This window comes from Idiotropiscis lumnitzeri, chromosome 5, assembly GCF_059441095.1.
Source record: "Idiotropiscis lumnitzeri isolate Australia: NSW breed Sydney's pygmy pipehorse chromosome 5, RoL_Ilum_1.0, whole genome shotgun sequence".
In the NCBI taxonomy this organism is placed as follows: domain Eukaryota; kingdom Metazoa; phylum Chordata; class Actinopteri; order Syngnathiformes; family Syngnathidae; genus Idiotropiscis; species Idiotropiscis lumnitzeri.
This window is the reverse complement of record NC_142395.1, coordinates 24,584,119-24,597,242: the sequence shown is the minus strand read 5'-3', so window position 1 is coordinate 24,597,242 and position 13,124 is coordinate 24,584,119. Positions and strand designations below refer to the sequence as shown.

The 13,124-nt window shown below is 41.4% G+C and overlaps 1 protein-coding gene across 3 annotated transcripts in view; it reads right to left on the bottom strand.

Moving 5' to 3' along the window:
- Window positions 1–13,124, bottom strand: part of LOC148337394 (frizzled-3-like) — a 23,930-nt gene extending 10,806 nt beyond the window's left edge. For all 3 annotated transcript variants that reach the window (XM_088295737.1, XM_088295736.1, XM_088295738.1), the window contains exons 1-2: window positions 12,967–13,124; window positions 10,703–11,517 (exon numbers count right to left, since the gene is read on the bottom strand). In XM_088295737.1, coding sequence (XP_088151863.1) covers window positions 10,703–10,987 — 285 coding nt within the window. In that variant the 5' untranslated portion in view covers window positions 10,988–11,517; window positions 12,967–13,124. The remainder of the gene's footprint in view (window positions 1–10,702; window positions 11,518–12,966) is intronic.

Sequence of the window (13,124 nt, the reverse complement as noted above, 5' to 3'; positions counted from 1 at the left end):
CAGAGCAAAATGAGAAAAAGCCCCTGACTGGTTCAACTCCTGTTCAATGGAAGGATTAAGTTTCTTTTTCTTTACTCCGTCTCTCCACGATATTCAGGGGGAGGAACCCTAAGAGGAAGGGGGGAAAAAAAAGTAAGCAAAAATGAAAAGAGGGAAAGCCAGAGAATGACATAGGAACACAATTAAAAGTCGAATAGCGAAATCCAGGGGAGAGATGCCAGTTTCCATTAACACAAACAGGACTGAACCCACTCAAACCACTGTATGGTATATAATAACTCCTCAAACATGGTCAACTTAAAAAAAAAAAGAGAAAAAAAAAGAAGAAAACGATATACGAAAAATTTTTTTTTACAAAATTTCACAACATGGAAAAAAAAAAAAAGAGTAATTTTTCTGCTTGACTTTCCCGTTTTGTCAATATTGTCGAGCGCCTTCTACTAACATCACCCCCTCGGTGGTGGTAGGATGAGCAATGTCCTTTCGACCCAAAACAAGGCAACTTATGAGTTGTTTCACATTATGTACTCGAGCAGTCTGGCCCGAGGGTATAACCGTGAGTAAGTGAGGTGCTTAAAGCAGTTGAGGAGAATTCTGTCTGTCAGCGCAGCACAAACGCATGCACAGTGTAAAAAAAAGGGTGAGGAGGAAAAGAAAAGGACGGAAGGAAGGAGGGACGAGGGAGCGGGGCAGAGTGGCAAAATCGGCGAACAACTGAGGTGGGATGGGGAAGAAATGTGGCCGTTTCCCACTGGATTAAGGAGTCAAATGGATTGGAAGAGGTGCGGAGTGTGAGAATGACACACACACACACACACACACACACACACACACACACATTTACTGAAAGCTGTCAGTGGCTTTTGGTTTGAAGCCCTCAAAGAAACAAAAAGTGATCATTCTTTTTTTTTTTTTTTTTAAAAGCTTAACACGATCTTTGCCAAGTGGCTTCCAACAGCGACATCTTAAAACCGACAGTATTGAAACCAAACTAAAAACTGATTTTATGATCTCTTGCTGTCATCCCCCCGTGCCTATCACAAAACAAATCTGAATTGTAATCCCTTAAAACCACACATTCAAATGACTAAAAGCAAAGTATTTCTTCTCAACATGAGGAGATATTTAGGAGGAAAATGTGGGCTTTTGCCGCTAAACCTCAGCAGCGACCATCTGGACATCAAACCACCCCCCAGACATTTTTTTTTTTTTTTTTTTTTTTATAAGTCAGGGACTCTCACTGCGAATGGGGCTGTCACAGGCCCTGCGGTCCAAATACTGTCAGAACACACCTCAGTTTGCATCACTGCGTGGTTCTCCATGGCGGCTCACATGCTTTTAGCACCTCAGAACTCCTTTAGGGAGGGATTAAAAATACTCGCGGTCACCTCACCTTCAGCCAAAAGTCAAGATATTTTTCCTCTCAAGTCTCACTCAACCATTTTGGACATCGTACATTAAACGCATGAATGCATGCACAGCGACAATTATGATTTAGCCCCTTTATTCCATCTGTAACAATCGCTGCTCTGTCTCTCGTCTCGCGTCCACCGGGATACCTTCCACTTTTTTTTTTTTTTGTCACCTCACGTGGTTAAATGTGCGTAAGGAACAAACTGACAAGATAGCCAAAGTTTCTGCGGTCCTGCCTTCTCTTCTCACAATGACAGGCGCTGGCTGAGAACAGACAAACTGAGGCCACCGTGATGCTCTGCGCACTAATCACTTGAAAAGGGAGTTCGGAAAGAAGCAACCGCCTCTCGCACTCGCCGCTTTTCATTCATTTGTTCTCTTATCCATGTCCATCCAGCCTTCAGTAAAAGAGGAACGGACAAAGCTGACAATGGCATTCCCCCTCACGTTCATTTCCCCCTCCTCCTCCTCCTCTTCTTCTTCCTTTCTTCATTTTGTCTTTTGCTTCCCTCCAATTTACCCTCGCAATTATACTGGATAAGCACTTGTCCACCTCCTTCACACCTTCTCTTTTTTTGAAACCCACTAAACATCAGCATTCATTAACTTTGCTTCTCTTTGTTAGGTAGATTTGAAATTATTTTAACGTCAATCAATAGGGGCGAAATAAATCGAAATGTTCATTTATTCTGTATGGTGGCAAATGTCTCGAGCAGAAGTTACTTTTATCAAACTGTATCGTTATATATATATATTTTTTTTAAATCAGACAAAAATCACCACTGACCCCCAATAGAAACATTTCAAATTATGAATCTACTCGGACTATAATTCCCCTCTTTCATGTCAGCATGCACTCATTATCCCCTTTGCCTTCGCTTCCCCTCCCCTTCGTGCATGTGTGCCTTCTTCCATTCCTGCCCGTCCTTCCCTGCCTATTTAACTGCCATGGCAACAGGTGATGTGGCGGCTCCAGCAGGCCCTTGTCTCTCGGAGGATAACAGGGTAAAGGACGAGCGTGTGCGCACAATGCAGCAGGACTCGCTTAAAAGGCTGAAAGCATGCGAGGGCAGATAGCATGCAGGTGCATGTCAGATCGGACGAGATGCAAGACAAGCCTCGGAGAGGAGGTCAACTGAAATGATAGCCGTGTCGATGTAGTGGAGCGGCGACGCCGAAAATGCAGATCAATCTGATAGCGCCCACGCAATCCAAGCTGCCTTCGTGAGCCCATCTGCTGATAAATCTACATTTTGTCTTTGTGAGAGGCAGAGCGAATGTGAAGGGTGGTGAATAATGAGCAGGGATGCGGCGGATTTTCAGCATTGCGATCTGGAATATGTTCCTTATTGACCTTGAGCTGTAATTCAAACTGACACTCACATCATGCATTGTTGCTTTGACACCGGGTTCGATTTGATCATGACATTTTGAAGCCAATATAGAGTAAATCGCTAATTTGATTCTTATTTAATGCTGGAAGGATGGGTTTTTATCAAGGGCTGCGGTTGTGGCAGCTTCATTTCTTCTGATACCAAACAAGCTATGAAACATTTTTTTTACATGCATCAACTGGCACATGCATAATATAATAACTGCTTCTATCTTTAAAGATGTGAAAAAAATGCTGTCTTTTGAAAATACATAAAAAGTCAACATTGTCCTTAATAACGTTCCATTTTAAATGTTGAACAATTTAACGTCATAAAATTGAGCCGTTAAACTGCACGGACAGTATTTTTCTTGTTGAAGAGCAACTCTGCACCACTTCCAGCTCCCTCGCGGTCCCTCACTTGATGCAATGTCAACTCAGCAATATATTTGTGGTTTGGATGCACATACTTCAGGTCGAAATTTTAGAGTGGGGTTCTATTAATCACTAGCTTTTGCAATGTATAAATATATTAGGCAACATGTCTCTGACAAAGTCCATTAATTCCATGAGACCCTTTAACGAGTTTCTTTGCGTCATACAAAAAACAATATTAGAAATTAAATAAATTAAGCAGAGTGGTAGGAAAGCTTCAGAATTTTTAAGTTGTGCACGTTAAAAAATTTTTTTAAAAATCGATGAAAAACTACTGTCCCCATTAACTGCAATACATTATTCAATTGATTAATCGCACAGCTCTACAGGAGATCTATGGAGTCGCCATGCTTTTGCTCGTCCCGAGCTACAGAACATAATCACAGTTTCCTTGTCTTGATTGTTTTTATGTGAGGAAATGAGGATGCTTGTTTTAGGCTGGGCTCTCCTGTAAGGGTAAAACATTTCTAACCAGCAAGTGCACGCACACACACACCCCCACACGCACGCACGCACACACACACAGTTATTTTTCCAATGCGGGTCACGGGTTCAGATTAAGTCCATAAGACATGGATAAGCTTTATTTACATGTTAAACCGAAGCTGAACACTGCAAGACTCCACTTACAGTCGACTCAAGTTGACAACAGCGCAGAGTCCGTTAGGTTTCGAAGCATACAGATTTTATTCAAAAATATGATGATGTCTTGGCATCATGTTTGAATGGGGAAATCACGATAAGTGCGACCACCAAAACAAATCGGTCTTCATCCCGTAACATGCTTAACATTAGCTGGTGACAGTTGAAAGAATTTATTCCAATTTAATTTGAATTACTTAGATTTAATTGCAATGTTTTTTTTTTTTTGGGGGAGAAGTGGCTATTTAAGTGCTATGATGGGAATTTTACAATCCCTCAGCAAAACGTAATATATTAAGAAACGTTATACACAACGCATGTGACATTCCTCAGCAAAACCTAATATATCTATCAATTTAAAACAATGTGCGTGTGATAAACTGACGGGTTGAAATAATAAATATGCTCTCGTACAAAGCATGTCTCAATGTAATGTACAGTAAATGAGAGGACAGATTCCACAACGTATTGGAAAGCTGTAATTGACAGTGGGCCGCGGTGAGCAGCTGAACGGTGTTTCAGCCGTGAAAAAGCTCCACAATGTCCCCCTAAATCGCGCTTAACTTGCCATTGTGGGGCTGGATAAGCAGCAGTGGCAGCTATGCCGATGGGAACGGTCTGCCAAAAAAGCAGCACCAGGCAGCGCCTTTGTTCTGGGCATAAATAAATGATTGCTTCATTTGGGCTGGCAGCTTCAATAGACTCTGTGAGAACGAGCATGATAATCAAGAGTTCAACGGGAATAAACAGGAACATTTAAACGAGATGAGGACCTGTCTGTCTCGGCCTCGCTGAATAGTGCGCCTCTTCAGATGTAGCCGTCACGCACGCACGCACGGCGCTAGAAAACGACTCACACTTTTTTTTGGAAAAACTCAATTCTTTCACGCACAATGGGATAAAAGACACAGCAGACCACACTTCAGCACAACAAGTCGTGAACTCTCTCACACAAGCGCCGTCTATTGCGGGGACCTCGCGGCCCCGGGGTGGCCCTTCTTAAGCATAGCAAGTTGTATTTTGAAGGACAGGCTCCACGCTGAGCGAAAGACAAACACCGGAGACAGTAGGGCTCGAAAGACTTTACACAAGCTGTCACTCTGCTGCCGTTTTCTCCCGTTTAGTCCTTAAATTCACTTTCGGGTCCAACGCACTCAGAATTATCTTTCACTCACTTTGTCTGTTTCCCCCCCTTTACAAATCTTTTCAACTCTCTGTAATAATTGAACAATAGAAGCTTTTGATAGTGCAAACTAACAAAATATCTTGACGCTATAAACTTGAAATAAATCAGCAAACTGGCTGGACATACACAGTAACTGGGATCTTGTAAATAGCTCAAAGTCTTAGTTTGTAAAAAAAAAATTCTGATCCCTTGAGCTCTTTTGTCTTGTGTAGGTGGAGTTAATGGTCATGGGTGGTCTTGTGGGATAAGAAAAGCTCTTCAGTGTCTTTTAACACTGATTTACTACAAAACTGCCGTCCTGTCAATCATCCATTTGTATCGCTCTTTTTTTTTTTTTTTTATGAGTTGGCTTGAGAACTGTCAATTTAAAGAGCACCTGCTCAGCTCAATCGTCCTAATGGGGCATCATATTCTTCCAAACCGCATTAGCATGCCATTACTGTCAAATGGATCCTTGTGTATAACGTAACCAGAACCCACCTGAATGAAAGGATGTCTGTCTGCAGTCGCTTACACTAAGGTGTCAAGGTTGAATTTCTGCAGTTAACATTTAAAAAAAAAAAAAAAAAAAGTTTCACGACTGCAGGGGGGGAGAAAATAGCACCCGGGAGAAGGAGGAATATAATTTTATAGTGTGTCAGTATTTCCAGGTGCCAACAAGTGCTTGTATCAAGACAGAATAAAGATCTTGTGAGATGTATCGTTATAAAGTCACTTAGCAACACTAATTCGTGACAGTTGCAAATGAGTTTGAAAATGGATTTTCAAAGAATTTTATTTTCATTTTCGGCTAATGTGAAAACCAATATACAGTATTCGACAACCACTAAATGATAAAAAAAAAAAAGACATTAAATATTTTAGAAATGGTTCAAACACCAATAATTTGTATTGTATGCAATTAGATGCGTTTGAAGCAATATTTTAGTTGAAAATTAAAATTACAATCAATCAAGGAATTTTCTAATTTACCATTTGACAAAAAAAAAAAACTAAAGAAATAGGAATATACATTATTTATTCTTAAAGTGTCAAACTATTGTTATTAACAAGACCCGGTGAATTCATCTTAAAATAAAATGTCAAGAGCTCACTGAAATTGAAAGTCTGCACCACGGCAGTTCATGATGATCTCTTCATGTCATAAATTTGTTAAGCACTGTAGATAATGTCAAATTCATTTACACGTTTTTGCTGGTGGATGAGACTAAAACATATTTCAAATAAACCAAACGTGACGACTTATAGTTATAAAATATCATTCCATGAGCATAAATCAGACAAACATATTCAAATGTCTGCATAAGTAAATGTTATTTAACACGTGTCAACTGGCAAGAAATCTCACATTTACTCAAATGAGCCAATCTTATTTCCCGATTGTAGTAATACAATCCATCTAAATCTCCAACAAGCATGGACGTGAAATACTGTCCCAACCTACAGCCCATCCACTGGGAACAATAAAAACACCACGGCAGATGGATGGATTGGCCGTGGTGACGTATTCCCAAAGACAGAATTTCCCCATTTGCACAGCGAGAGGCACTTAGCCTTTTAGCTTCAAAGTCTTTTGCACCTGTTAGCTCAGGTTTTAAAGACTATTGTGGCAGATTGGGTGGTAAAAATCAATGTCTTCATTGTGGAGCTGAGGAAGAGATGAGCAGCTAGTTAGCGGTAGTGAAGGATGGCAGCTGGCACCATTAGCCTCCTCGACACTCTCACACACTCCCTCACACACACACACACACCCCCACACAGGAAGTAGCAGTATAGTTAGCGCGGCTTGTCGGTGAAACTCAAAACCGCCGCTCTGGAAAACAAGTTGCATGCACGCTAAATAAATGTGGCTTAGCATTTTTAACCAGGGGGAATAATCCATTCCATCACTGAAATCCAAAAAGGATTTGATATCCAGTATTTAGAATCCATGCACCGATAACTTGAAGGAATCTCAAATTATCGAAACGTTGTATGAGAATAACTTGTCAGACGTTTATTTTTCTCAGGGAGTCGAACATGTAAGCATGCTACAGCAGCACAACGATCATCTGTCATTGCATCCATTTTTATTTTTTTTTTATATGCATAAAAGCATAAGAAACGACCCTTTAATTGTCGGTCGAGGACTTTTTTTTAGGGGGGTGGCCACGTCTTAATGAAAGCTATCCTTTTTTTCCTCTGGTATGTTTGAAGAAGGCATTTGTTCCAGTAGGCTGAGTCCATTGAAAAGTCACCTTTGTAAAAATAAAGACTTTGCGGATAATACTGTTGAAACAAAACACATTGTTTGCAATAATGTCAGAGATAATCTCTCTCTTTTAAATAAAATATTATTTCATAAAGGAAAACCATCATGACAATGAGCTGTAATTAAAATACGGTGGTACTTTGAATTTCAAGTGACCAGACTTTTTTTTTTTTTTTTAAAACAAGCTGTCGCTCTGAAAATTTTTATGTTTTCACTGAAACTGTACGTACAAGCAATCACTGTAGATTTGGGTGGGAGACGTCATACCAAGCAGCAGATCGCAAACAATTCTTCAAAAAGAGAGCCCAAGCACGTCCTCCAGACTCTTGATTGAAACTCAAGTTTGAGGTTTACAGTCAACACGGAGGATTACACATTGTGACTTTAACCTAACTTGATCGTCGCAAAAGAATATTGATAACACATAATGGGAAACGGATAAGCTAATGAAACTTCAGCTGACAATGCGATAGCTGTTCAACCGATAACATAACTAACTGGAATACATTCTTTATATGCAGTAAAAAAAAAAACTAATAGTACAGCTTAAGGCATTCTTTTTCTTTTGACATCTTCAAATCCGGGTAATATGTTTGATGGTTTTCCCTGAGATAAATAACCAACCAGGCATATAATCCCCTTTGATTTAAAGCATGAAATCATGATTTAAATTCTATTCAATTGTATTATTTATATATATGTTTTACATATATTATACAGTAAAAAAAACCTAGCAAAAAAACTGGTTTTTAATTTTTTTTTTTTACTGGCGCTGCAGAACGGATTAAAAGCCCTTTTATGCATCCCATTGGGGAAAGATGATTTGAGATAAGAGTGTTTTGAATTATGAGGAGGGCCACGGAACAGATTAAACTTGTGAGTGAAGGTGCCAGTGCCGTAAAATCCTTCGAACACATGCTGCTCACAATAGATCGTGAAAAAGCACAGACAACCGGGAAACGCCTGGACAACAATAACCACAACGTACCTCACCATGCGTCCTTCGATTGTTTATGCATACGCATCATACAAACAAACAACTCAAACAAAAAGAGATACCATTCCTTCCCACCCCTGTAAAATGGGGGTTTGTAAACACAACACATCAGTTGTTGTGTAGCGCTTGGCCTCAGATAGGCATTACTAAATTTCCTGTCGGACTCCCAGCTGGTCTACAATGTCTGCTCTGAACAGAGCTGAGCAGGAATGCTAGCAGGGTTCAAGTTGCGGCTCGGCCATTTCCAGAGCGCTGTCTCTTTCTATGGCTGGAGGGCCGCAGAGTGTCTGTTACAAGGGATACTTCGTCATGTGGGTCAAAGGGAGTTCATTAACAGATGCTCCTCACAGACTCCAGTCAGCCATGTTTGGACACGCCATTGGGGAATTAGCGGCATTAATTTGCTGAGTGAAGTCTTTGACAACGTGAAGAAACAGCGCATGAAATACAGCGACGGATCCCGTCAAGGCTGACCAGAAGATTTTGTGACGACTTCTCCGTGTCAACGGAAGCCACAAAAGCAAGACATTCTCATTTAAACGCGCAGCGCTGTGTTTGAATGACTACGTAATAAGGTCTCAAAAGAAAGAACGCATTTTTTTGGGGGGGTGTAAAGCAATACCTCCTGCACAAACAGTAATTAGCGACTACTAATCAGCCACACCTTGATCTACACGTTTTGTCTCCAGGGACGAACAAAGGAATAAGAAAGAAGTGTAATACGATATTGCGCGAGTATGATTGCACGCAGAGTCGCCGCTCTCACCACACCAAACATTTGGGTAGCTGTTGTCGCTCAGGTGGCGCTTGCGTGACCGTCCTCTACGCTACTCATTCAAGCTTCAGTGACTGCACGCATTCATCCATGCGTGTCTCCGGCAGCGGTAACATGTAGCTGGAAGACAACTGTAACACGACGAGGGCAGATCACCTGATCTTAACTCTTTGATATTCAGTGCCTGACTACAAGTATCTTGAATAGCATCCATGTATCCAGTTGCCTGCACATTGTGCCAACAGTTTCAACTTGGGGGAACACAAGCTGGTACAAAAGTGGTCTTATTTGAAAGACAATTTTCTATTCTTGGAGTGTAAAAGAATTAAGCGTCCACTGCTCAGTGTGAGTGTACAGTGGCGAGGCAATATCAAACGAATTATCTTAAGTAACGGACTCACAGCAGCCGTTTTGCCACTGAATGTTTTGGTGACATACTCGCGCGTGCTTGTTGATTTTGAAGGCCAATTATTTTTTTTAAGACGGTAACAATAATGCAGTCATTTTCAAAATCTTTCACTTTAAGAGATGCTTCTCAATATTTTTGTTGTCATAAATTTTTTTTCTATATTGTCTTCCCCCCCCAAAATGTTTTGTTGTAAACTGTTAAAAGAGCATTTATCTTATTGTACAGATCCTTCAACGTGATCTTACTTCACTCCCGTGTATTCACATTTGTATTTATTTATTTATTTTTTTTCTAATGTAAACATTTAGTCGATTTCCAACTATACAATTTTGGTAAAAAAATTTGTAACCAGTAATAACATTATACTAATAATTTTGGCAATTTCTATTGATACTTGTTCAGGATATTTTATATGTACACATTTTTAAACATACTTAATTTCCACTCATTTTGGATCCATCGTCAACTCATACGCACACGGACGGCATTTTGTGGCGTCTCCTTTGCACGTCTGTGTGTGCATCTGTTTCCTTCCAAAAGTCTGGGCCTGATTGTTACAAATTTCTTTGGACTCAAAACATGTAATTTTCAGAAATAGTTTCAGTGATGAGTAATTTCTATTTGCCGTGTTATGCGACTTTGTACAGGCTTTTGGCTTAGCTGGCATGGCTTTGCGATAGGTAGCTAAACCTAATGCGTAGAAATCAAAGCTTCAAATGTGTTTTTATGAGGACAAATATTTTCTATTGCTACTGATATAGTCAGAGATTTCAAAACTAGAGATAAATCCCCCGCCTTTTTTTGCTGTGCAAAGCATCTCTCTTTTCTCTAAGGATAAATGATGGATGATTTAATAGTGTTTCCAGGAGACATTACAATGCTTCATGACACAGATCAATACAGAGATGAAAACAACACCGCCGTTTCTGGCAAACCTTCCAATTTGTCGACTATGAATTAGTTGTGGCCGCATTGTTGAGTATTTTTTCTCCCGCTTCACAAGTGTAATCATGTTTGAGCTCTTGAGCTCTTTTGTTTCCCCTTCAGCAGGTGCGTAACACGACAATGTGAAACAGTGAGCGCTTTTGCTTTACAGTTTTCGACAAACCTGCTCATACACTGTAATTACCCCCCCCCACCCCCTCACCAATGCCCTGAAGCGGCTATCCAATTTCGCAGTGCGTTCTGACACAACCATACAATGCCAACACAATGCACGTACCTCCATGGCGAGCGCGGCTGTCTGCTGGTCGTAGTGGTTCAGAAGGTTGGGCATGAAGGTGGTGTTGTAAGGCAGATCCTGGCACATTCTCAGTCGGATGGGCTCGCAGCTGAATTCGCTGTGGCTCTCGATGGCCTCCATGTGTATGCTCCCAGCCAGTGGAGCCGTGAATAAGAGGAGCAGGAAGAGTGGGACGGGGAAACGGGGAAAACAGGCAGTTTGTCTGCAGGACATGGGCGCAGTCTTGTAGTCTGGCATACATTCTTTTTCAAATGATTCCTGCATTGTTATATACAGCAGACAGGCCAGACTACCAACTATCGCCTTGAGCGTCGCTGATAATTGGTTTAAGGCTTCTTTGCTTTGGAGGCAACCAAGTCCACTCTCAGTGGGGATTTAAAAAGAAGAATCCCACCTCTTAATAAGAGGCACATTCTGGAGGATGATGGAGGCCCCACTGATTGGCGCACCAAGACAAAGCAGCACGAAAGAAGCCGCCTCTTGTTCTCCACTATTTACTTTCAGCCTTCAGACTGCGCCGTCGCTTGCGACTGGCTTGCAGAGCATCTTGCAGCATTCTCCACCTCCTGGTTTATTCCATGGTGACAGCGAGGGAGAGAGAACAGCTCCACTGGCTTGTCAGTCCCTCTTTTGTCTGCTCACCCTCGCCTCCAGCAACACCTCGACAAAACATACAAGGCCGCGATATCCATCTCCTCCTCCTCCTCCACCGCCGAATGATTTTTCTCCGTCTTCAAGGTCTTTCGCATTCTGGATTCTTCAAGCAGGTCCTGCAGGTTTAGAAGGGCACACACCTACACACGCACACACACACACAAACACAGAGGAAGGCTCAATGATCAAACAATCTGAACGGGCTTTGTGTCAGGTTACATTGCTTGACAAACGAACCCATTGTCAATATTAGGGCAAAAGAATGAATCGACTTCAAATCGAAATCGCATTGTAGTTATTTGCAATTTTTTGGTTGTCATTAATAGATCGGTCCAAACAACCTTTAGTTGTACCGGGCATGTAAAATGAACATGAAATTGAAGGAATAAAGGTATTTTATTTTTTTTCCATGTCTTTATGTATATTGTATCTATTTGTTATAGTGTCGAGAAAAATTCAGGGCGAGTCTTTGTGTTGAATACCATTGTTTCATGAAACATGAAAATTTTAAATGATAAAGCCACATATTTGTTTATATTATTGTGTAATCCACTCTATGACTATGTAACTGATTTATTGTGTCTCTGCCAGTCACACGTGTATGGCATAATCGTGCAAGTCAAAGTGCTCAGGATGTTAATGACTCTAATTAAAGATGGCAAACTGTATTTCATATTAATTTATGGTTCATTTGCATTTATTTTAGCACCAGCCTAACATACAAGGCCAAAACATTCATGGATAATACATCTGATATTGTTTTTTGCAATACAGATTCATTTATTGCATGTTTTTATTTAAAAAATACACTGAAAGAGGACCTTAAGAAAATAATATATACATATTGAATAGCAATCAGAATATTTGTCAAAATCGTTCAGCCCTTGTCAATATACAAACGCCAAATGAAAACCAGATGAAATCTAGCAGACAATTTGGTGAGTGACTAAATGGGTCAAGTCACAACAGCTTGTTGACAAACAAGCACTGGAGGAGCAGAAATTTGATCAAAACGAGTTCACGCAGACGTAAGCCAGCTTTTAATTGCGTTTAAACTCACCAGGTTTCGTCTAATTACTCCGAAACCCTCTTCAACACTTCTAAGGCGTGAGAGTGTGTGAGAGGTTGGTCAGGCGACACTAAACGCTCCCCGCGGCTCGGTTTGAGCCATTTTAGCTCGAACTTTATCAAGAAAATAATTCTACAACGCCAACGAACCTTGTGGTTTTATTCAAGGGCACCTGCGCCAAGCAGGCTTCCGTAGACCTTTCGGCTCCAGGCAACTTGTCGAGATAGTTAGCTACCTTTATGCTAATGACAAGAACACATTTGTAATAGCGCTACCTGTCCTCTGTGTGCGTACAGTAAGCTTCTATGGCTCAGCGTGAGACGTCCGAAAGAGGAAAACGCGGCACGGCTTTCCTACTCGGTTCCTCGGTGGTTTGACGAGCCACGCTCTCCGTGTGAAGCACATCAATCATGGGGGGGCGGCTGTCGCGTGATCGCGTCAACGCCGTGCACGAAACCATTTCAAAAGGCGCTTGCGACGTCAAAGTCGAAGGAAATAAATGCTATTAAACGCACTTTACCTCGCAATGGGGGTGGTTGGAGAAAGGTCCAGGTGCTCTCGTGGCTCCGTTCACTGCGGCGCTCCAGTCGTTGTCCGCCGCTGCTTGCCAGCCTGGCTGCGGCGCGTGTAGCGAGAGCGCGCAATCAACGTGAACGCGCACGCCCCCACTTGAGTGGA